Consider the following 24,709-nt stretch of genomic DNA (forward strand, 5'->3'; position numbering starts at 1 on the left):
CCTTTATGTGAGACGTGACTGAAGGAGATGAGGTTGCACTAGCATGTCTTCTCCTCTATGACCCCGGGGGGTGATAGGTTGAGAACAGTGGCTCGCATTGTTTTCCTGTACTACCCCCCTGCTCCTCCACCCTGCCTCCTCTTCACCCTGTACCCCACCCAGCTGAAGATCGAGTTAACTCTTGCCTGCGGTCACTCCACCTCGCAGGAACTCAATCCTGCGCCGCTCTGTGTGTCTCTCCTGGGCCAGCCGGCGAGAGGTTAAAGCTTCAGCCCCCTTTTCTCATATGATTCATTACCACCAGAGCCTGTCTGAGGAGAATAAAGGCCATAAGTGAGAGCTGCTGTACCACTGCAGGCAGATATCAATCAGCCAGTGTGCTGAGATTGTGCGCTTTGAGCTTTTGTGCTCCATTGAAAACTAATGTTAAATGTATTCCTTGGGCCTTGTATGATTATCAGTTTGTGTGACAATGCTTCACAGTTTGCATGGTGATAATGCCTAATGCCACTTACTTATGTGTGTAATGTAGTGATGGAATGTAACCAAGTACATTTACTCAAGTATTGTACTTAAGTACAAATAATCCAGTTTAATCCATAATGGAAATCATTAGTTGCAGTCCTACACAAAGTGAAAAAGTTGCTCTAACTCAACCAACTACAACAGTAAAAGTCTGCTTTTACATTAATGCATGAGTAGTAATAATCTAATGATTATAATATGTAATAGTATAACAGTCACAGGGGACATTTTTCTGCAATGAGTACTTTTAGTTTTAATACTTTAAGTACATTTTTTCCTGATTATACTTTTACTAAGTAACATTTTCAATGCAGGACATTTACTTGTATTTGAGTATTTTTACAGTGTGATATTGGTACTTTCACTCCAGTCAAGGATCTGAATACTTCCCTCCACCACTGTGTCTCAGTGTGTCCTATATGTGTACAGAGGGAAGAGGTTCCTTTGTCTTGTTCCCGATGCTAAGGGGCAGAGCAGGGGAGCAGGGCTGGGCCAGCAACTCATAAATCACAGGAGAGGATAGAGAGTAACAGCTCAAATTAAGATAAAACCCCCTTAATTATCAGCTAAACAGCCTGGTGTCCCCTCTCTCCCTGGGCTATCTGTCACCCAGCAAGCAGGCCCAGTCACCAGGGGACAGGCTTTACTGCTCCTCACACACACAGAGTGGAGCTGCCGACACCCAAACACACACAGCACACACTATCTCTCTTCCTCTCTTTCTATCATAAACAATCTTTCTCTTTTTCACACACAGGTAAAATAAGCAAGAACTTCACAAGTGCATCTAGGTTCACGCATATCACCATCCAACATGTGGCTGTCAATCAAATTAACTTGTAACGTATCACCCCTTTGCATCTGTTAACCCCCCACCCCCCCTCCACACACACACACACACATGCACATACTCTCCTCCCCCTTTTCTCTCTTTGCTTATTCACCGCGCCAATTATCATTACCCTAATGACTTCTCAATGGCCCTCTTCAAAGGCTATCTCTGCCATGTCCTCCTCCTCTCTCTCAATTTGCGGCCCAATGAGATGTCGTGACATTCTTATGTGCTTGCAGTGACACACACACACACACACACACACACACACACACACACACACACACACAAGCAGCACCTTTTGTCTTCGCTAGAGGTGCATTGTGAGGCAGTAGATGGGGAAGTTCGGAGGTCCAGGTCTACTCAAAGCTGGAGAGCGTGGTTGAAGCACACTGAGGCAATGTGTGTGTGTGTATGCGTATTTGTGTCAGAGGAAAAGACAGAGCGAGAGAGAGAGAGAGAGAGAGAGAGAGAGAGAGAGAGAGAGTGAGAGAGAGAGAGAGAGAGAGAGAGAGAGGAGAAAAAAGGAGAGACCAAAGAACTCAATTTTGGCCTTTGTGGTCTTTTTTTTCACCAACTCTTCTTCTTTTCTCCCCCTTCAGTTCTCTTGGAGGCAGTGTATTGATTTTATATTAGGCCTGAGCTACCATCTGGCTGATTTTCATTCCTCTGTTTTTATAAAGCAAGGGGAACAGAGAGACAGAGAGAGACCGAGAGAGAGAGATCGAAAGAGACCGGGCACACAATTCATTATGCGTTAAATAAAGACAGTGAGAGAAAGGCGAGCATACAGAGTAGTGTGTGTATGTGTGTGTGAGACACAGATAGAGTGTGTCTGTGCTTCAGCACATATGTTTATGTTTGTATGCGTGTGTTATGCGTTATATTCATGCATGTGGGCAGAGGAGGAATGGTGGGCAAACAGACAGCCAAGCTAGTCAATGAAGTACAAAGAGTTCAATTTGACAGCATCCCTGCATTTTCACAGAGGGACACACACTCACACATTCCCACCCCCAAGTCCCCTCATCCTTTTCCTCGTAGTTGTCCCCCATCTACAGAAAGAGAAGAAAAAAAAACAGATAGTCCCCAAGAGAAAAATCTCTGAGCCCCTGAGAGCCACAAATCTCCACCTCCCTCCATCTTTCCTTCTCTTTTTCCCTCCCCATCCCCTAAGAGCTAGGTAAGCAAGCACACCGCCTTGTCTCATTCCCTCCTATCATCCATTGATTTGTTTCACCAATGTGTGATCGTCTGATGACAAATATTTAACATCCTGCCACAGTATTGATCTGAATGCTCTGAGTGAAAAGGGAATTGAAGATGTGTTTTTCTCTCACAAGGCCAGGCTCATCTTTGTCTGTGGTACGTTCTGCAAAATGCATGCATTGTTTTCCACATCTCCCCTGTAAAGCATCGTCTAGATGAGCTGCAAAGTTCTGCTGTGAAGTGGTAAATTGACTTAGAATCTATTTTAGATGTCAAGGACATAGCTTTTAAGGTGCAGAGTTTGATCCGATCCTGGATGAGTCTTAAAAGTCCCAAAAAGTATGAAATGGAAACCTCTGTAAAGTTGGCAGTAAAGTTAATGAATTGAGTTGGAAATGTACATGTGGGTCTCAAAATTGAAAGACAATTTAAATGAAAACAATGCAAGTGTATTGATGAGTATTAACAGCTGATTGGTTCTTCTGGATAAAATCATTTATGATGTATCTATACAGTGAGAGCTTATAGAGTGACAGAAACTGATGACCATGACGTCATTGGAGACACAAAAACAAAAACAAAAAAAACATGCTGAATCGTATATGGTTGTGTTGGATTTTATATGGCCCGCCAACACGCGGATGCTGATGCTGAGCAAATTGTCAGTGAGTGCGGCTGTGGGGTAGCTCAGCCCGCGCTGAGATCCAGGACTGTTCTGTGATTAATGGTAGGGGACGCGCCCCACTAATTGTGGTCCCTGACACAGGCACACGTCCCCAGACAAAGCAGGACAGGGCTGGAGCAGGGTGCCATGCTCAATCACCTTCCAGCAGAAAGCCTGAGTGCTGCTCTGGGGGGTTCAGAGGAAAGAGAGGTCACAGGATATCTGGTGATGACAGTAGAGGATAGCTCAGAACAGACTCGAGTATCTAACCAACTGGGAAGTGAAGGGAATGTTTGAGATTTTGGCCATACGGCTGGGACAGGGATTTACCAGAGACAAACAGAGAAGACAGAGAAACAGATACTTGAGAGGTAGACTGTCCTGACATGGAAGGGGGAGATTTACTAGGCCTTACTTTATCCTCACTGGATTATCCTCATTGGATTTGAATTTAAGTCTACTTCTGGTCTGTGTAACTACATGCACCTGTTGCGGCAATATTGTATACAACCGGATTGTTTAATTGCATACTGATGTGTTTTGGCATTCTGCAAAAGTGTCTATAAGGAATTTATCACAACACAAATTATGTTATGCCTCTCTGCTGCACCATATGTAGGTCCCAGATCTATTAAATTCTCAGGAGTCAGTCTTTTTGATATACTTTAACTGATAACATGACAACATGGGACTCTGTAAAGGCAGAATAAATGGCCCCATAATGCAAATGCATTGTGCCTCTCTTCCACCTGCCAGCATCTTTTGAGAGTGAGGACAGATGGAAGTCATGAATTGGTTGCAGCGAGGGACTGCAGACACTCAGCTCTATCAAGAAATCCCTTTATAGGGGGAGGGAGGCAGACTGTTTTCATATTGTTTCTATCAGCAGAGGATACTACAATGGGACAGTCCCCAGCAGGACCACAGTCCACAGTTCTGCTGTGGTCTCTGTTAACATTTACTTCACTTTAGATTGGTGATAGGAATTAGAGCCCAATATTTTTAACACTTTAATGTTTGTGCAGTCAATAGTTTTAAATTGATATTCATATGTCTGTGTTTATACGTATTAAAGTGTTTGCAAGCATTTGTGTAGATGCACGTTTAAGTGTGCATATGCATGTATGAACATTTCTTAATTGTACCTTTACAGCCCTATCGTCATGGGTCCAAGTCATTCAGGCAGAGCCCCCCTTGGTCCCTCTTTGGCCTCCTAGGCCCCCCAGGCCCCTGTGAGCTTCCCACAAAAAGTCCACAATGCTATTCAAACAATAGGCCAAGGGACAAAGAGCACATTTACACAAGTGGAGCTTTCTTTGAAAGCAAAAAGGCACTGTTTGGAAGATTTCCAAACCTCTCTCCCCCGAAAAAAACAGAGCCCCCTTTGCCCCTCCACACCTCTCAAACCCCTAGCTTAAAAAAAAAGTTCACCATTCCAGTGATGGAGACGTGGGAGCCAAATATACTACACCAAGCCCAATCCCACCCGCCAATCCACAAGCACCCCCAATTTAGCCAAACCCCTCTTTACAGGACAAAAGCCCTTTAGAGGCCGAGTGTATGTGAGGGCTCTGGTGGATACCATAGTGGCTTAAAGACCGTGGAGGCCTCTAAGAGACACTTCTTTTACTCCCAGTCTCCCTTCATTCCTCTTCCCTTCTCTCTCTCTCTCTCTCTCTCTTTCCCTCTCTCTCTCTCTTTCTCTTTCTCTCTCTCAGGCAGTGAAAGGTTCAGCAAGGGGCAGAAAGAGTTTGGAGAGAGAGAGGGGAGGGGGCAGTAAAGGAGGAGAAGGGGGTGTAAAGGGTGCTCTTATGTCAACATTGTGGTATTTTCCCAAAGATGCATATCGCCTCTATACAAATAGGAGATGTATTTATAGGAGTACATAGAAAGCTGCATGAGAGGAGAGTGTTTGGCCGAGCTTTCTGGCCACGGCCCCCATGGCTCCATGGATGGTCTTCATGGCTAGTGAAATTGTTATTCTTTAGATGCGCGTTGGCTGGGAAACACACAAGTTCTCAGGCGACCACACAGTACTATCCCTCCCAATATGGCTGCCACGCAGAGGAGCCCATTGAAGGAAAAGGTCCAGCACCATACATCTTGACTGGAGCCAATATCCCAAGGCCTCTTTGTCACTGTGTCCAACACGGCTGTGACTAGGCAGCAGGCATGTTTGGAGAAACAACTCTTATTTGCTTTGTATGACACACAACAATGAATCTGCTAGTTTGGAGCTTAAATAATTGTTGCAATCAGATCCATTATTCTTACTGAGGTAGATAATGGGAGAGCCGTCATTTGAGACTGTAATTCATCCAGCTGTTTCGTCTCCAAGAAGGCAAAACTAGTCACCAGAGCTTCAGGTACATAACAATAACCAAGTATTCAACTGTCACCCTGTGTGCATCAGAAACCTGTGAGCACAAGCCCTCATCCTGCCATAAAACAGGTCAGCCAAACCAGACAGGCAGGTAGTGTGTCATCACAGGACTCTCCTGGCACATACAGACTGGTGACTCCTTAAGGAAATTTAGAACCTTGGCATGAGCAAATACAAAGCACAAAGCTCAGCTCGAGGTTCAGTCAACAATAGAGAAGCACTTGAACACGACCCACCCCTGAAGAAGACATTGCTTTTGATCTATTAAACGTATGCTAGTCAGTCGTGTCGACACTATTGTCAAATACAAGTCAAACCAGTGTCATCAAGGAACGTGAACTTGTTCTTCCTTTGTACAATGTGTCCTCACATTGTGTGAACAATAGAAAGGTGACAGATCTAATTGCTGTATGCAACTGTGACCAATGCATTACGTGTTTGCTGGAATTAAGTGCTTAAAAAATCTTGCAAATATATTGCCATACAAAAAAATGTGTACACACAAAAGCATAAAATGTCTTGAGTATTCACACAACATCTTACTGATTCAGTGACTAGCCCTAACAGAGAATCTCCAGCTTCAGTTTCACAGTGAGCAGTGTAATCAACATTTATTCCCCTGCCGTCTCTCACTTTCTGCCCCATTCTCCCTCCCCAAACAGGCCCTCCCAGGTGACATGACAGTCTCTCACATAACCAGTCTCTGCTGTTTGCTAACGCTGCAGCTCTCTGTGCATCACATTCACAACAGGCTCTGCAATCCTACACAGCAGGTGGCAGGTACAGCAGCAAGCACAAACACACCTGAATAACACAGACAGCGTCCTGCAGGGAGCTCCAGTTTGTGTATGTAGTGTGTGTGCGTGTGTGTGTGTGTGTGTGTGTGTGTGTGTGTATGCTAGGCAGCAGTGATGCAGGTTGATCACTAGCCCTGTTAGGTAGCATTGGCATCTCCACCTCCGAGCTGGCACACAGGGGAGTTATTGATTAGCATTAAGCATCCATGCAGATGGCCAATAAAGAGCAGGTAAGCCAAAGAGGGCCTGGGGAGTGGGAAGAGGGGAGGTGTGTGTGTGTGTGTGTGTGTGTGGCTGCAGGGGGAGGAGGGGGTAGTAAGATGATTTAGGGTCGCCAAAAACAGCAGAGACGATGAGGAAAGAAGGCAAAACAAGAGCAGTTTTAATATTGGAGAAAATAAAATATGTTTGCTTAATGTTTGTTTTGGTTTTATGCATATATTCTATTTGCAGTAATATCCTAATGACTATTCTGAAGGTGAATTTTTCAGTTGTCATTGCTGATGTATTAGATGTACGAAGGATTGGAGCAGAGATGTCAGGAATGATGGGTGGATAAAATACCACACAGGTTGTGAGCAGGTGTACATGGGATTAATCGTCTTGGCTTCCTAATCCTCCACGAAGCCACATTTTCCAGTATTCCTGATGTTGCTGCTTCAGGCTTTAATATGGCCCAGCTTCCTGCATGCTTGTCAGGTATTGTGCATCAGCCCACAACTTCCCTGTCGTATCTGTCACTAGGAATATACCGTGGGCACCTCTGTAATTCACTGATGATCCTTGAATATGTGGTATACTGTGCAGCTATACAATTATTTTTGATTTGTTGCTGTGACTAAAGAACAAAACTCAAATGCCACCTTTAACGTCATATTTATTGTTATTTAGTTACTCAATAAAACATATACAGATATATACAATATGCAGGAAAACAGACGACTGCACTTTACATATTATTAAAAAAAAAGAAACCAAAAACAAAAATCAGTTCGTAAATTGCCGTCACAGTCCTCCATCTATTGTTTCAGAAATTCAAAGTCAACAGAAGCTTTATTTAAAGATTACAAGATTGCCTAACACACAGCAAATTTTCTCTTATTATACATGTGCAATACCAATAGTCTTTTTTTTCAATTCCCTTATTAAACAATCCCTTGACCTCCATTTCCAGTTTCCATTGGCTGAATTGTATACAAGTGGTTGAGCTCATGAGGTTGATAGCAGAGGTGAGTAGAAGAAAAGAGAAGAGAATGACGAAAAAAAGAAAAAGAGAACTACAACAAATCTTAAATGATTAAGAGCCGCAAATGATAAAGGTTCAAATTTGCCTTGACAATGAGGGAAAGGGTTGTGTTCACAAAAAAAATGTTGAGTTACATTCATGCATAATCACCCCTCTTCCCATCTTCCTCTAGTTCTGCTTCTCAGTGTTCAGTCCACTTCTAATAAAACAGTAGGCCTCATTTGAGTGTGGGGGGGAAATAATCACTATTTCAATGTATATTAGGAGACTGTAAATTTAGGGGGGGGGGGTTAAAATGTACACATTAGAGCTGTAACCATAACTGAGGTGAGAGCAGGCTGTGATAAGAAACAGAGTAAAAGTCATGAGATCGTGGTCGCACCGCAAGACTCAACACTGGTATACAATCAAAGTCAATGACAACAGAATATCTCTTCTGCTTCTTCTTGTTTTGTATTCTCCTCCTTTGACATTTCTTTATTTTTCTTCAACAAAGAAAATAAAATAAAATAAAAAATATTGATTTGAGGTTTTCCAGATGTGGGCATCGTTGAGTAGAGCCCACGCTGTATTGTCCAGCAGTGTGTGAGAGTGTCCTAAAGTGTGACTGCATGTATCAGAAAAAACATGGTATATGCATTTGTGTATGTATGTGTGTGTGTGTGTGTGTGTGTGTGTGTGTGTGTGTAAGTGTGTGTGTGTGTAAGTGTGTGTGTGTGAGTGAGTGAGTGTCTGTGGTCATGTTTGCATTTATGAGTGTAAAAGTCTTTCTGTCCCTGAACAGGCAGGAGCTGCTCGCAGTTGCCTCATCGACACCTCATCATCATTATTTGTCTCTGAAGCGTTTCTTCGTCTTGATGATGATCTTCTTTCCTTCTTCCTGCTGAGCCTGCTTTTTGTTCAAGTCAGTGCCGCCACGAACGTCCCAAATCGGTTGGAGATATCAGAGTGGAGAGAGCGCCAGGACGAGACGGGCCCCCCTCGGCCCTTACTGTCCCCCAGCTCGTCTGTGCAGTGGACGGACAGGCACTGCAGGTGGTTCCCTCCGCTGCTCCCACCTCCTCCTACTCCTCCTCCCCCGGCTCCTGGGGCCCCAGCTCCAGCCTTACTCTGGGACAGCTCTGAATCTGCAGACAAGTACAGAGAGGAAAAGGTTAATCAAGACTGCGCAAAAATGAAAAACAACTTCAAGCAATTGGCATTCTCTGATACAGATGAACAATTTAAAATACACACTTTTAATTAAACCAGTGTCATTTTCACATCCCACTCTAAATCTGCACTGTGAAATTAATTCAACACTGTTCCACCCCCCCATCAATACGACCCGAAAAGGAGGCTGTAAGCAAAGCTTCCTCTCCTCACACTCCTCCTCCTCATGCCTGATATACACACGTGAAAACACACACACACACACACACACACACACACACACACACACACACACACACACACAAACACCAACAAACACGCATTCATTTGCTCCCAGTCAGGCGTGCAAATCTGGAGCGCTCCTCCGGTCAGAGGGTCAAAGGGCGCGGAGAATACTGGCCTTTAACCCTGCTTGACCCAATTTACTGGTATAATGACCATGCCATGGTATCGACCCTGTGTCACCAAGGTTTGGAGCCTTATATTAAATGGTTGCACCAAGCTTCCGGGAAAATCCATACACAGGTTGATGACAAGTCATATAAAAAAAAATCATCTGTGCCACGGAGTTAATGCTGACGCCTAAGATACACGCCTCACATATGGGGAAAAATTACTTGTGCCGTGTAACGAAAAAATTAGTCAAGGGGAAGATTGACGAGGACAGGAAGTGCTTGGCTAAACTATTCATAAAAGCGCAGTGTCACACTTCTTCGGCTGAGATACAGACTGCAGCATACTGAGGGAGAAGAGGGCAGAAATGAAGACAAGTTTTGAAGAAGAAACACAAAATACAACAGGGGAAAGAGAAACACTGCCACTGTGTTGTGACACTAGTGTTGCATCGTGTGCTTTGGGTTTTGCCCCCAAGGAAGCCCACAGCACAGAGAAGTGTATGTGAAGACGTTATGGATCCTTCGCTAAAATCAGTCCGATTATTCTCCCATCTCCTCACCACACAAAACACACCGCTGCCTTGCTCCATGCGGATGGTGAACGGATCAGTGCCGCTGCACAAAGACACAGAGCTTTAAGGTGCAGGGACAACTAGGTGTCTGAGTGTAGAGACAGGTAGAAAACAGCTCTGACAAGCTGAGTTACATGTGTCAGAGAAGGGAGAGGCTGTGATAGACGACACAGTCAACGGCGCAGAGGCTGCAGATCACAACACTCCAGTCAGTCTGCTGCTCACCTGAGAGAGAAGAGAAGCAGACCTCCATATCATCCACAACCCTATCTCCCCCCTTTTAGCTCCTCTTTCTCTGCTACTTAAATAGTTTTTATCCTGTTTTGCTTGCTGTTTTAATCTCCCTCCCTCTCTGCTTTCACAAACCCTGAGGCCACAGTGACAAAGTGACAAAAAACACAGTCAGGGAAGAGAAGGCCAACCCAGGCCAGGCCAGGCCAGACCAGGCAGCTAGGACAACCAAGAGAGGCAGGCAGGCAGACATGCAGGCAGTGAGGCAGGCTTGCCCCCCAGCCTGTCTGGGCTGCGACCACTGGAATGGAAAAGTGGGGGGATTTGGTAAAAGGTCAGGCAGCCAAGCCTCCCGTTGTTCCCTGTTTCGTCTGTCTCTCTGACTGCCGGTCTCTGTGAATTTCTCTCTCTCTCTCCATCTCCCTCCCAAAGACTAGAGACATGGTGTAAGTGGGGGCTGAGGGTGCGGGGGGTAAGGGAGAAATGAGGATTTAGAGCGGTGTTGGTGGTGGCGGTGACAAGATCTAACATTTGCCAGAGGGTCCAGTCATACACCTCAGCATGGCGGACCCCCCTTCACCCCCACCCCCACCCCCACTTCGCCCCTCCACCCACTCACACTCCTCCTTCCGAGCGCTGTGCCCTCCAGCACCCGCCGGCAGCTCATGCTAGCTGGGCACAGCAGGGTCCGCACCGGCCTGAATAGGCAGCCAAGCGTTCCCCTGGCTCACTGCTGACACACAGCAAACTGACAACACGCACAGCCAAAAACACACAACACGCCAACCACTGCCGCTGCTGCCGCTGCCATAACCACACCAGCCCTCAGCTGCTGCTCCACATGCACAAACACACGCCCGCATACATATGGACGTGCATGCAGAAAAGGCGCACACACACACACACACACACACACACACACACTCAATCTCAACCAGACACATCACTCAGCTTCAATGCAAGGACAAGAGTGGAAAACACACTGACAAAAGAATAAACATGATAAGTCTCTTTTTCTTGCACACACACACATTTATCGCTTGTATAATCCGAGGATTCATGTTCAGGTATGAGCTCATAAAAACAGGATTTCTTTTTATACATCTAGAAATATAATTTGAGAAAAAACTATATGTATATATATATATATATTTTTTTTAACAAATTTTTTTAAAGGCTGATTGCTATTTGTTACAATATACTTTTCAATTAACAGCGTATGCCAAAAATCCAGCACTTAAAATAAGCCGAACACTTGACCACCACAGGATTAAAATATCACCCAGTATTGCAGGGTAGCCACAGGGGATTCAAGGAATGTGATTTTTATGGAAAAATCAAGACACTACCCTTAAATTGTAAGCATTATCCATGGCGGCGTATTCGTTCAAAAGTGGAAACGGCAGTGTGAAATTCTACATCACACAAGTCTAAATCCCAAATCACCATGACATTTTACAAGCAGGGAAATCTTTTTTTATATATATAATACGATCTATCTTGTTATGGCTGTTCATTGACTAACTCAGAATTCATATCCACGGTAATATCTCAATAATAGCCTATTCATCTGAGGGGAACAAGTGCTTAGCATCAACAAGCGAGGGGGAAAATACCTAATAAAAAGGGAACAGTAACAGCGCAAGCAGCTGCGCTGAGCCACAAATACACCTAAATATCTTTAACCACATTACAGCCAGAAAAGATTACCACAGTGATGTGTTAAGTAAATACTGAATTTAATGTGATGCACTTATATCGCTATATCTCTTGCCCCAAGTGCTGTACTTTGTTATTTAGTGCCTGGTGATGATGCTCTCATACACACACACACACACACACACACACACACATAGCAGCGGGGTTTTGGAGCCGTCTCATAGACACAGCCAGAGACGATTTACAGAGATGAGTGGAGCTTCGAATGCCATGAAGGCTGGGAGCACAGCGCACAGCTCTGGTTGTCTGGATGACACCAATGTGTCTGAGAGCTGACGGCCTGACACGGGTTTACATGTCACACCACACACACTCAACACACTCGAAGCAACACAGGGAGGTAAACAATGGCTGCTTGGAGACTGTATTTTCTAGCAATTTAATAATAAGTGTTACAGTGTTATTTTTTCAATTAATCTTGAAAGCAACTGCACAGTTAAAAATGATGACAGTTGCTTTTGAAGCTGACACAGATATTGTGACTGTTTGTAAAATAAGTAGAGCAGAAAAGAAGCTGAGTGTGAATGTATTTCTTTAATGACAGAAGAAGAAAAATAAAGTCTGCGTGAGAGGATTTGAACCTACAAAGCTCCTTTTTGGTGCAAGTTCCTCAGAGCCGTCACATTGATTTCCCAGGCCCCAGAATCCCATGCGGCAGGCCTCTGCCCTTTCTATCCCAAGCTCTATACTTCCATGACGACACTTCACCTTTAACCTCGTGCTCCCGAGGGCGCGACCCCGTCCTCTCTGAACACAAACCAGCCCAATCAGAATGCTCAGCTCGCTGACAAAAACACCCAAAGGCCTCCGCTCCTATGACAGTGTGTGACATCAGGTCAGATTCCTTTAGCATAACAACTACCACTATGGCCTTGTGTGAGGATTCTGTCTTTGTCAGCACAAAGCACCCATCACAATCCACAGAGAAAAAGTCAGTCCAAAAAACAGAGGGGAGAAAACGTCTGATTTTAACCAGGGGGAACCAAAAACGTCTTCTTTCCTAGCCGGCTGAACTGACACAACTTAAGTTCTCCCTATACTGTCTCATCACTGTCTCAGAAATGACAGGACGTGCAAGTCGCTGCCAATTAATTAAGACACCCGGAAAATGAAGTAATAACCCTCAAGTACAGTTACGTTTTAAGAAAGTCTTAATTATGTATAAGGGGCTAACAGAGGCATTGTCCCAGGTATCTCCTGCTCAAAGGTTGGTAGGGGGCATGTGAGGCTCCCTGCAACCCCCCCCCCCAACTCCACCTAACTGCCGTAGTGTGACCTTTCCCTCAGAGCAGGGAGGATATCTGGAGGGAGCGGGGGCACATTTCTCAGGCAAGGGCACAGGGGTTATTTTGGTTTGAATTTCCTCTCTGTTCTCTGGTCTGCAACATAAAGGGAAAAAAAAAACTTGCCCAGGCAGGCATTGCCCCCAGCATTCGTTACCTTCTCTCCAGCAACACACCCATTCCTACCCCTCAAACTCATACACACACACCTCCCCCTCTGGCCACAAGACGAGCTTAGGAAACCAGACACAAATCAGAACATGGGAAGTGATTTAGTGCCTCCTTCATAACTCACAACCATGTCCAGGACCTGTCCAGCATGTCATCCGAGTCAGTGACATATTGATCTAGTTCGCTGTCTCTATTTTGTCTCAGCACAGCGCTGCTCACTTTGTTTTCTGTGTTTTCACCTTTTTTGGAAAAGGTCAACCGCACGTGACAACAGTGGCAGTAGCACCTGCATGACAGAGCCTTTTGTTTTGAATAAAAATGATAATAGTGGTAATTATGAATTCTGATCAAAGAATTTTTAAAAGAAATTGTAAACAGATCATTTTAATCTGTGTAATCAAATAGGTCATATTTGAAGTTGATATAGTCTATTTAGACTTTTATTATTGTGTGTTAACTATTTTCATTATTAAGTGGGGACATATTGTAAATAAATGTGTTCTAAATACAGATGAGAACGAACAATAGTCATGGAGCATGAAACTGAGGGGAAAAAATGTTTTGAATTGAATTATTTTCTCTTCCATAAATGCAAATGGTAGCTATTACCCAGACACTCGCCTCATGAGCGAAACTACAGATGTTCTCTGAAAAAAAAAAAAAAAAACCATTTCTCTATCTCTCTTACTTTCTCTTTCACTCAGTCAGTCTCTACTTCTGTCTCCCAGGAGAAACTGCTCCAGTGTCATAACTCATTTGTCAGTTCCTCAATACAAATTAAAGGCGCCTGACGACTACCTGTGTGGCTAATAACATAACCGCTGCTGGCAGCGTGACAACATCTACACCTCTAAAAGCCTGAAAACGCACACACACTTATGTGTGTGTGCGTTATGCATTTTTTCTTCTTCTTCTGGCAGTCATTCAACAAGACAGTGGACATTTGGAGGCATGTCACATACATCCACAATCGAAGGCTTGAAACTCCTCATTCTGTGCATCTCTCCGATAAATTCCGCTTTCCATTCCCTGCTGCATCCAAGGAGAACATTTACCACATGCTGAGACAAGTTTTATTTTATTCTAACACCCTTCCCCAGGGAAAACAAAACACCGGATGAGCTGCTATTTTGAAGAGTTGAAAATCCAGCAAAGCAAAAGGCCTGACACCTTTGTTCATCTTTTCCTCTCTTCATCAGTCACAAGCATGCTTCTTTAATAGGCTTCCTTTGACTGTCACTAGTGCTCAATGTCTTGCAAAAGCCCAGGAACATAGAGCACGCATACACACACATAGGATATAAACAAACACGAATGCACACCCACTCGCAAACACCGTCTTAACTTCCAGACACTTGAAATGCATGATAGGCGCTTTTCAGTCCTGCACTATTTACAAGTCAAGTAAATACTCTTAAATATTTTCAACACATTAGAATTAAGTGAGCGTGTTCCACCAAGCGAGACACCTGAGATCGGGGGCTGAAGCCGTGAGCCTGACACCGAGTCTAAATAAATCAAACTTTATGTCTACAGCTGACAAATCCACACTATCAAGTTGCAGTGTCTACAAACCTGCTCTTCATCACACACTCGCATGCATACCCGTACACACACACACACACACACACACACACACACACACACACACACAGATGCATACAATCACCAACATACAGCAAAAATATAACATGATAACAGTGAATATAGTGTAATTTTCTTTGTCCTCCTCAGGAATGATTTTGTTCACATACGTTTCTAAGACATCGCGCGTTCTAAGTCATGTACTTATATTGCTGAAATCAGCACTTACAGACATAAACTAGATGTTGTTTGTAGCCCTGATGAACTTGTCAATAAGTCAACTTACAGGAGTTGCCTGAGGATGAATTATGACTTTTGGAAACAATATTACCGAGGCTAATTGTGATGATTATCATAATGATTATCATTACTGCTGTACAGGAGTGTGCGAGAGGCCCGGTGAATGCGTGTTGTTGAAAAAAGTCAATATGAAACACCTTGTAATGACAGGTAAAGAACATAGACTGCCCCGAGCTGTTTTTTCCACATTCAAGCACATGCCAATCACTTTCGTCTTTTTTTAGAAAAAGGAAATAGAAATTACTGGTGTGATTTGTGGGGTTGTTGTCGCATTGAAATGTCAAAGGCAGGTAGTCTCACAGGATTGTTCCCTATGGTGGAATATCAATACGGCTCTTTCTGCGGATTTAAGTGCTTTCTAGTAGATGTGATAAGATGCAAGTTCCCTCTTTTCAAACCTGTCAAAGTCAGAGCGAAAGAGATTTGATCATTATTAGAGCTGTTTATGGGCTGATTACTGAGAGTGAGGAGTGAAACTATTCCACAGGGTCAACTGTGAAGTGTTTTAACTGTGCTGATAAAAAAAAAAAAAGTCACACAAGTGCATGTGGCAAAAACAGTGAAAAGTAAAAATAAAAATAACTGAATCACTTCCTACGCCTGTTATCAAGACGATGCATGAGTTTCCAAAAGAACGGTCAGCTTCTGGCTAAGATATACGGAAGAGAAGAGAAGAGGAAGAGCATAAAAGAAATTCTGAAAAAGAAAAAAAAAAAAAAGGGGAAATAATATTAACTGACACCGTACAAGGAAAGTTTCTTGTGTTCACCTCAGCTCCTCGCCTCCATGGGAGCGTAAGATGCCGTGTAGCACACAGGAATCTTTGCAGGCCGTGAGCTTACAGCGGCAGGTATAACTGTGCCTTAGTGAAAAAACCTGAGCTACATGCTGTCACAGAGAGGAGGCCAAATATGGGGTCCAAAGGGGGCCATTACTGCAGCACGCATCACTTTAAACAGGCACACAGGGAACACAGAGAAGGTGAGCTGGGATGCACTGGGTGAACACACAGCAGCTCCTCCACAAATAAGCGCAGTTGAACTTTTATTGGCTACTCGTCTGCACAGTCAAACATTCAGGGGAAGTTAGCTAAAGAATAATATGAATTGCTGCACTGTCTTTTATTCGAATCATGTAGTCTCTCTTGCTCACAGCACTAATACAAATATCCCTTGGGCCCCTCTGAAGATTCACGCAACTTACAGCTACAGTGAGCGATGGAAACATTCACCTTATACGACCAAACTGACCCTTTTACTTTCACTGTAATCAGCTCCTCGGCATCACCAAAGTGCACACAGCTCCATAATTCATCTGAAGACTAAAAAGACAACAAATACGCATCATGTGTGAATTCTCAGGACAAAACCTGAACTCTCACCAGAAACCGATTATCTCATAGTTAGACACGTTCTGGGTGAAGCTGAACGCCTGACAACTAAATATACAACTTGTCTAAAACATTACATGGGAAAGCACTCAAAGTTCTGCTTATAATTAGAATACATCTAAACATTTTAAATTTAAATGCATTTTCAATCACATTTTAATTTTCAATTGGGTATTTAAAATAAGGTATTTGTGTGTAAATGAACGTATTAATTCCTGTTTATCACTGCTGAACTTAACCTGATATAATGCAAATTGTAGTAATCTATGCATAATTCAACAACACTCCTGAAAGAGCAAAATAATGCATATATATGTAAATGAAATGGGGATGACATGATGGAAGTGGACAGGTAGAAAAACCATTTCACCTGGAGGAAAAAGTACATCACATCTACCACTTTAGAAAACTATTTTCATGGCCTAAATTTCAGACTTATATAACCGTTCAGAATATTTCCACTGCAAAAAATATCTTAACAGGTTATGTCATCCTGTGCCGATGATTAAAATGTTATTTCAACTTATTACAAGTGGAGGAAAATCGTTTCCACTGTCACTGGAATTACATGAATTAATTTCATCCTAATGAAAATGATCATCTTTTAAGAATTTTCTTGACCAAGTTACATTTAGTTAATGCTAATGGACTAATGAATAGGCCTGATTTATTTCAAATTAGTGTCACTGACATTATCTCTCCAAAGGCAGGATTTTGTTCACAACACTATGGACTAGACTGACTGGTGGAGGTGGATATTTTTTGCAGTGTGAAAAGCCTGTGGGATGTTGGCTCTTATAGAACTACACTGTGGGCTATGACTTATCTTAAATTATTATGTTATTTTGCTCCCTTCTGTGTAGCCTAAGCATCAGATTCAATCTCAAAATCCCCCTCCCCTCCCAAATACACCTCCACCCTTTTTTTCATCTTTGCTGTCTGAAGCACTCAAATGAGAAACTGTCAGGAGCCGTGATTTGTGCTAACTAGCTATCGATCGCTCCAGAGCTGCATGCCTTGTGTCCATGCAGGGAGGGCTGAAAGGCGAGGGGAGAGGAGAGAGAGGGAGAGGAGGGGAGAGGAGAGGGAAGGAGACAGCGAGAGAGAGGAGATATATAGAAAGAGGAAGGCAGAGGAAGAGAGAGCAGAAATGAGACTATTCTGCTTTTAAATACCTGCTGATTTTTGTGAACTGCTCAATGTTAAGAGTGCCATCAGCCCCAGAGAAATGAAAACAGTGAGAGCAACAGGGCGAGTGTGGCTGACTGCTTATCAGTCTTAGGTTTCCCACTCAAAAGAATACTCATTAATCAATATCAAAAGTGATGATGTTACTTACCACTCCCTGGCACCAGTGGGCCTTTTTTTTTTTCTTTTTTCTTACAACCCTGTGCTCTGGGATTGTTTGGTTGTTTTCAGTTTTTTTTTTTATACATCAGTAGAACTCGCTTTCCTCTTTTTCTAAATTGTCATGGGAAGAAATCATGGGAACAAAAAAAAGTCACAACGTCCAATGATCTTGGCATGTGTCTGTTCCTTTAGAGCACCAGTGGAGACTAATTATGAGGGGAAACAAATAGCTGGATGAGGTGAAACGCACTGGTTTTGATCATTCTGCCACAAATGAATACGTGCTCTGCTTGTTATTTTTCCGTTGACTGATTGGGGTGATCAGTGATATTAGCCAACTACATCAGTCGAAATAGTTACAGTGCTCCATCGAAGCAGTGGCATTAGTGTTAATACCCGACACCCTGTGCTCAGGCTCACATAAACAATGCGCCTGGACTCCAGACTCGGCGCGCCCCCGCCCCTCTCTGCACCCGCGCTGATCAGAACAAAGAGGCGCTGGAGACGCGCTCGGCGGTATCCACAGATACATCTATCCACAGATACATCTATCCACATCATTCCAACGTATCCACACATCCACAGGCCTCTCCACCCTGACGGTACTTCTCCTACGTGCACTTATGTGGCAACGTCAACCGCCTCTGTCTACTCTGTCTCCTGAGATCATTTGGAAATCAACAACGTTAAACAAAAAAAAAAAAAATCACAGACAAGAAACGTGAAAAAATTTATAAATTAATAAATAAAACATATTCTAATACATACAACTTGCCTACTAATTATGTAATTATAATACATAATGTCGCACACAATGTGTTTTCTATTGCGGTTAAAGTAAACAAAATATTAATAAAACAATATAATCGCAATATTAATTTTAAAAAACAACATTGCGTATCATTATTATTATTACTATTATTATATTATTATTATTATTATTTGTAATATTGTAGGCAGAAGAAAAACTAATCCGCAGTTGAACCACGTAACAGTAAAATTATTTATCTGCAGTTTGATTTAGAGCCAAACGCATGAAGGTGAAACTATTTGAAACCATGAACCTATCTGCAGGTTGTAATATCTCCGTCTAGTTGAAAAACTGCCTCTGTGCCTTTAGGCCAGAAGATTTTCCATTTTCCTTGAGAAACTTTGTATTGTAATAAACTAGATTACTACCAAATATATTTTACTCTAATCGAGGTAGATACTAATGAATAATTTAAAAGTGGCAATAACACATAGGCTAATAATAAATTGTTTAACAATAAACAAACAATTTTAAACTAGTATTAAAACATTTCTAAATGAACTGTTTCCCACGGAAAACGAAATGAAATCCGAATGGCTACATGCATTTCACTATATCAAACCTGAAATCCTGTCCTGCCAATCTAAAATCAATCCACTTTCCCCAGCTCGGTATTGTCTCATGGTAATAACAAAAACAAACACGTAACAAGGCGAGGGAAACCCCGCTGCGCAAACGCATATCCTCAAAAAGCTATTAATCTTCTCAATGTAGTTGTTCACCCTGAAAACCGAGATAAAGAACCACAGGAAATGTTTACTTTTCTGGAGCTGCTCTTTTGAAGTGCCTCCACAATGAAGAGCCTTCTAAAAAAATGCATTGTAGAAAAAAGGTGGCTTACTTTGCTCAGTCAGATGGTGTTTAAAACTTCTTCTGATAAATCATTCTTCAATACGGACCCAAGTTAACAAACAAAAAAAAAAATACCGCATGAATCGTTATCTTTGTTGAGACTTAAATGGCGATACCATTAAACGTATGCATGCATCTTCCTATAGGCTAAAGCTCTTCACATTCAAAGACCCTGGTTAAACAGACACGGCTGCTTTCTGGCCGCTCGACATGGACAAAAGGTCCTCTATCATCAGCGGTACCAGAGCATTTTTACCGATTATGAATTTGATGTCACACTGCATTTCAAATCAAATAAATAGTATTTTAAGGATTAGGCTGCAATACACACATTTTGTGAGCAGAATTGATCAGTTAAAGAAGCTCTGTGTTGCATATGTGAGAGTGAGTGCGAGAGAAAGAGACAATAAAAAAGTGTGTAAAATATAACCAAAGGAATGAAATTCATTTACCTTCTTTACTGTTGTTTTGGCTCTTGTTTTTTTCCCATGGTCCCATGGCCTTGTCATCCTCTGACCCGTCCATCATGGCCTTGTCACTGGGCACGTACCAGGTGGCGTGCTGCTCTGCCATGAGGGTGTCAAGGTCAATAGTGCCCATTGAGCCCTTCCCAGCATCCGGGCTGCAGCTTGCCAGCTCATTGTCTCCGTTCTGTGAGGGACAGTCGCCATTCTTTTTGCCATTCTTCATGGCCAGTGGCTGGTCCTCAGAGATACTGAATTGCTGCCGTTGTAGCTGGATCTGGGCCTGCAGAATCTCTAGAGGGTGGATTTCTTCCTGGCCAGAGGTGCTGGACGGGGTGCGTACCTGCTCCACCCCAGGAGTGCCCGGGTGGCTCACCCCACTGGCCCCTGTGCCCCCACCAGCATTCAGTCCATAGCTGTCTGGTGTCGAGGTAGTATGATTGTTAATGCCCATGCCTAGGGGCTTCTGTCCATTTATCAACCCATGATCACTTCTCTGCATTTTGGGTGAGCCGGTGATCATAGGGCTGCGATTAGGCTTTGTGGCCGAGGCCCCTCCTGCATCTGAGCTGGAGGACACCTCATCCTCGTTGCCATAGTGGGTGCTGACATCGTCAGGAAAGTCCACTCGTGGTGAGCTACTGTCAGACTTAGCGACACTCTGAATGCCACTGTCCAAAGACGACATCAGGTCGGCCTGGTCCCCCAACATTAGGTCGCCTCCTTTTCCCCAAGAGGGTGATTGGAGGTGTTTCTCATGGGGCGTTCCCCCACCCCTCTCCCCAACGCCAGCCGAGGGGGTCTGCTGGCCTGGACTTACAACAGGGTTACCATTGTCAGAGGAAAAAAAAATTCCAGGGCTCACATGTCCACTGTCTCTTTTTCTCCTCCCTCTCCCTCTCCCACTCCCTGTTGTTGCCTTCCCCTCACTGCAAGGGGTAGCGTCCATGTTGTAATTTGGGGAGAGGGCACTGGCTTCCCCCTGCACCGTCTGACTTTGACTTGCAGGCTTAGAGTTGCTATTCCCGGTGCCAGGCATCTGGCTGTTCTGGGAAGTGCTGCTCTGAAAATATTCAGGACCAGCACTGCCAGTCCCATTAGATGTGCTGCTATTAATGTCCTGCTCTGTCTGACTCAGTTTTCGCTTGCCCTCATTTTGGTTCTTCTTGTTGAATGTTACGTTAAGATTGGGGGCCCCTAGGCTAGCGATCATGTTCTGGCAGGCCGTGGAAAGGGCCGCCAGGCAGCTCTGGCCGAAAACACTGTCTTTAGTGCTGGTTTTGCTGAAGTTCCCGAGGGACAGAGCTCCAAGCTTACTAACAGACGACCGCTGGCCTGGGGGGAACTCAGGCTGAGGAGGGTAGGTCCCTGGTGAGGTGCTCACCCCCTGGGGAGCACTGTGGGCTGGCCCCTGACGGTTAGCCCCCCCATAGGGAAATGTTGGCTGTGCTCCCATTGGAGGTGCAGGGAAGTCAGCTGGCCGCCTCTCTGCTGGTGCATTCGGATGCCCTGCCCCTGCTCCTGGAGACTGCATTTGTGAGAGGTTGCCCATGTTGCCGCTGAATTGTGAGTGCATGCCCGGGGAATGGAGAGCCTGTACATGCCCATCTCCTGGTATTCTCATGGGCTCCTGCATGCCCATGCCTGGCCTAAACATCATTCCAGCCCCGTTCTGCTGTAGCCCCATGTCGTGGGGCCCTGATTCATTACCCGCTCCACCCATACGCCGTGACATCATCTCCCCTGGTGGGTGGGACCCTTGGAACCAGGAGTTCTCCTGAGTTACATGAGGATTTTGTCCATCAATGTTGGGCATCCTGCCACCATTCTCCCTGTCAAAGTTGGGCTGCGGCATGCTCCCGACTGGGCCTCCATGAGCCATTGGGACAGGAGGTACATCGCCGTGGTGACCCAGCTGCTGCAGGCTGGGCTGCCTCATCCTTTGCTGCTGGTTGCGAGAAGCCATCTGTTTTATCATCATGGCTGCATTCTGGCGCTGCTGCAGAGACTGCTGCTCAGGCCCCGGATGTTGCAGGGGCCCTGGTGGGAAACCCTCACTCACAGGTGGGGTGAACTCTCCAGGCAGGCCGGGATAGGCAGACGGAGAGAGGTGGTTATCCATACCACCACACCAGCCTTCACCGCCATGTGCATTGGGAAAGTCAAATCTAGGCCGTTTCGCCATGTTCATATAAGGAGAGTCAAAGTGTTGCAGCCTCTGATTCGGGGGCTGTTGGGAGGGAGGAGGAGCTGGCTGTTGCATATTAAACATGGGGTCCCCATAGGGGTGCAGACCCCTATTTTCCAGTCTGTGAATGGGATATTCAAACTGGTTGTGTTGGCCAGGCATCATGACCCCTCCGTCCAGAATGTTAGGGTTAGTAGAGCCAGGCTCAGCCTGAGGGGGTCTGGGGAGGCCAGGGGGGCATGAGTTCTGTCTGGCTATCAAGCCAGCCTGTTGTTGCTGCTGCATGAGAGGATGTCTTGCATTGACCCCCGGCTCCATTCCCACGGGCACCTTCCGGCCATTTCCAAAACGCTCAAAAAACACTCCGTGCTGAGGCTGCTGGGGCTGTGGTGGCGGCTGGTGTCCCTTTGAGATCCCCTGCATACCTGGTGTCCGTGGCATGCCAGGGTTCCCTGGGAAATTCCCGCTGGGAACAGGCCTTCCTGGCCCAAAATGGGGTAACTGAGATTCTGATTCTGATGGGGAAAATACATGTACATCAAAATGTCCAGATGGAGGCTCACTTGGGAAGTTATACTCTAATCCCTCTACAGCTCCCTGGTTGGGCATCCGCCGAGGCTCCAGACCATGAGACTCAGAGGAGGAGGATGAGGAGGAAGGGAGTCCATGGAAGGATGCTGCTCTGTTAGGTGACTGGTCCAGGGGTAGACAGGGGGCAGGGACAGCATGGCTGCTACTGGGAGGCCCGTGATGTTGAAAGTCAGGCATGTTACCAGGCCGCTGTTGCTGCTGCTGCTGCTGCTGCTGCTGGGGAAAGCCATCTCCTGCCTGTCCCTCAGCAAGAGGATCAAATCCTTCTCCAAAGCCCTGCTGTGGTCCCATGCCATTGTTGTTGTAGCCCATTAGCCTGCCACCATGCAGGCATGATGACCCTGGCTCTGGGCCTCCAAAATTCCCACTGAAATGAGGGTGAGGTTGGTGGGGGTGAGGTTGATGGCCATGAGGATGTCCTTGATGAGGTTGCTGGTTGTTAAAAAATCCATGCATGGGTCCTTGCTGCTGCTGCTGCTGCTGCTGCTGAAGTCCGCCGCCTGCATGCATGTCCGAGTGGCCCCGCGGGTGAAAGCCCCCGTACTGCTCTCCGTTCATGTTCATATTGAGCCCGAGCATTTGCGGCTCGCTCAGAGGCCCCATGCCGGGTTCCACGGCTCCCGGCGGGCCTCCTGCGTGAAAACCTGGGCTTTTATAATGGGAGCCCATGTTAAGTCTCGGTTGGTTTATGTTTCTCTCTGACTGGCCAGGGTTTCTGCTATTAATCTGAGAACCAAACTGCTCCAGCCCAAACATACTCCCCTGCAATCAATCCCACATGACGGCCAGTTTGCCAGACATCCGCACACTGTGTGTTTTTCCGTCTGTCCCCAAAAGCAAAAAGGAAAAAAAGAAGATATACAAGAAACTATTCAAATGTTGGTATCACACTACAGCTTACACTGCTTAATCTACTTTAAATGTTAAAACTCACCAAATAAGTTCTCATTGTTGTGGATCAATAGTTTTTTTTTGTTAGTTTTTCAACTTCTCCAAGGACGCGGAGGAGAGAGAGGACTGTGCACAAATACGCACGTAAACCGCGTCCCAGTTCCCGTATTTATGCGTGCACTTGACTGCTCTTCTTTTTGTCTTTGATCAAGCAAACATATATAAAACACTGTTATTTCACTTGCTGCATGACTGACCTATCATATTCCAAAGTTTTTTTCTGTGCGCATTTCTTCAGGGCGAACATGGCACAAACTAACAAACTAAAAGGTGAGCGCAGACGAATTGCAGCGATCGAACAGGGAATATGACAATTTCAGTCAGCTAATTCATTATTCCAGTCCAATGTCAAATGTCCCAGGGCGACTTTTTTTTTTTGTGTAAGGTCCCATGCTGGAAACGAGGAAAAAGTCCAATTGGAGCCCGTCGCCTATAGTTAAAACTGCCTCTTATTCTTTGAGGGGGAAAAAAATATATTTCTGTCAATAAATACTGCCCACCGATGTCCTTCAAAATCTCGACAACCGTGCAGGCATGTGGCCAAAAGTCCAGTGTGATGTTAAGTCCACAGACACGGATCCCCGACCCAGGCACCGGAGGAACCGGTCCGTTTACGCGACCCGAACCCGGAGCAGCGCGGCGTGCACTACCCGCACTCCGCAACTACGGAGCGGCTTGACAGCATCCTTCACCCGCTGCCGGTCATGCGCCTCGCAGTGAAGCGTCCCGCCTTAAGTCCTTTCCGTGCGTTCCGTTCCTGATGTGTGCGTCCCTCCGTTTACCGACTCTTGTCTGGTGTGGTCTGAGTGCGCTCGGGAGCGATTCACAGATACACTCGCACTCCTGCTCTGCCGCTCGGCGCTGTGTGAGATCAACGCGTCCAAAGGAGCCAGCAACAAGTTTTGCATTTCTGCAGCCGCTTCCATCCGCGAGGTCTCAGCCAATCAGAGCGACCGAAGAAGGCTTCGAGGGCGGGACAAATGCATTTAAGGTGGTCCACGGAGTCAATGAGATTGTAAACGCTCGTGCGTAAATCAGACTGTAGCTAA

At 45.1% G+C, this 24,709-nt stretch overlaps 1 protein-coding gene across 1 annotated transcript; it reads right to left on the minus strand.

Moving 5' to 3' along the window:
• Window positions 1–7,270: 7,270 nt before the first annotated feature.
• mn1b (meningioma 1b) lies at window positions 7,271–23,465 on the minus strand. Its single transcript, XM_070904583.1, has 2 exons — window positions 19,919–23,465; window positions 7,271–8,783 (listed from the first exon to the last, which is right to left on the minus strand). The coding sequence occupies exons 1-2, from the start codon at window positions 23,463–23,465 to the stop codon at window positions 8,557–8,559; spliced, it is 3,774 nt and encodes a 1,257-aa protein (XP_070760684.1). The 3' UTR covers window positions 7,271–8,556.
• Between the last annotated feature and the right edge of the window lie 1,244 nt (window positions 23,466–24,709).

This window comes from Enoplosus armatus, chromosome 4 (genome assembly GCF_043641665.1).
Source record: "Enoplosus armatus isolate fEnoArm2 chromosome 4, fEnoArm2.hap1, whole genome shotgun sequence".
NCBI lineage: Eukaryota > Metazoa > Chordata > Actinopteri > Centrarchiformes > Enoplosidae > Enoplosus > Enoplosus armatus.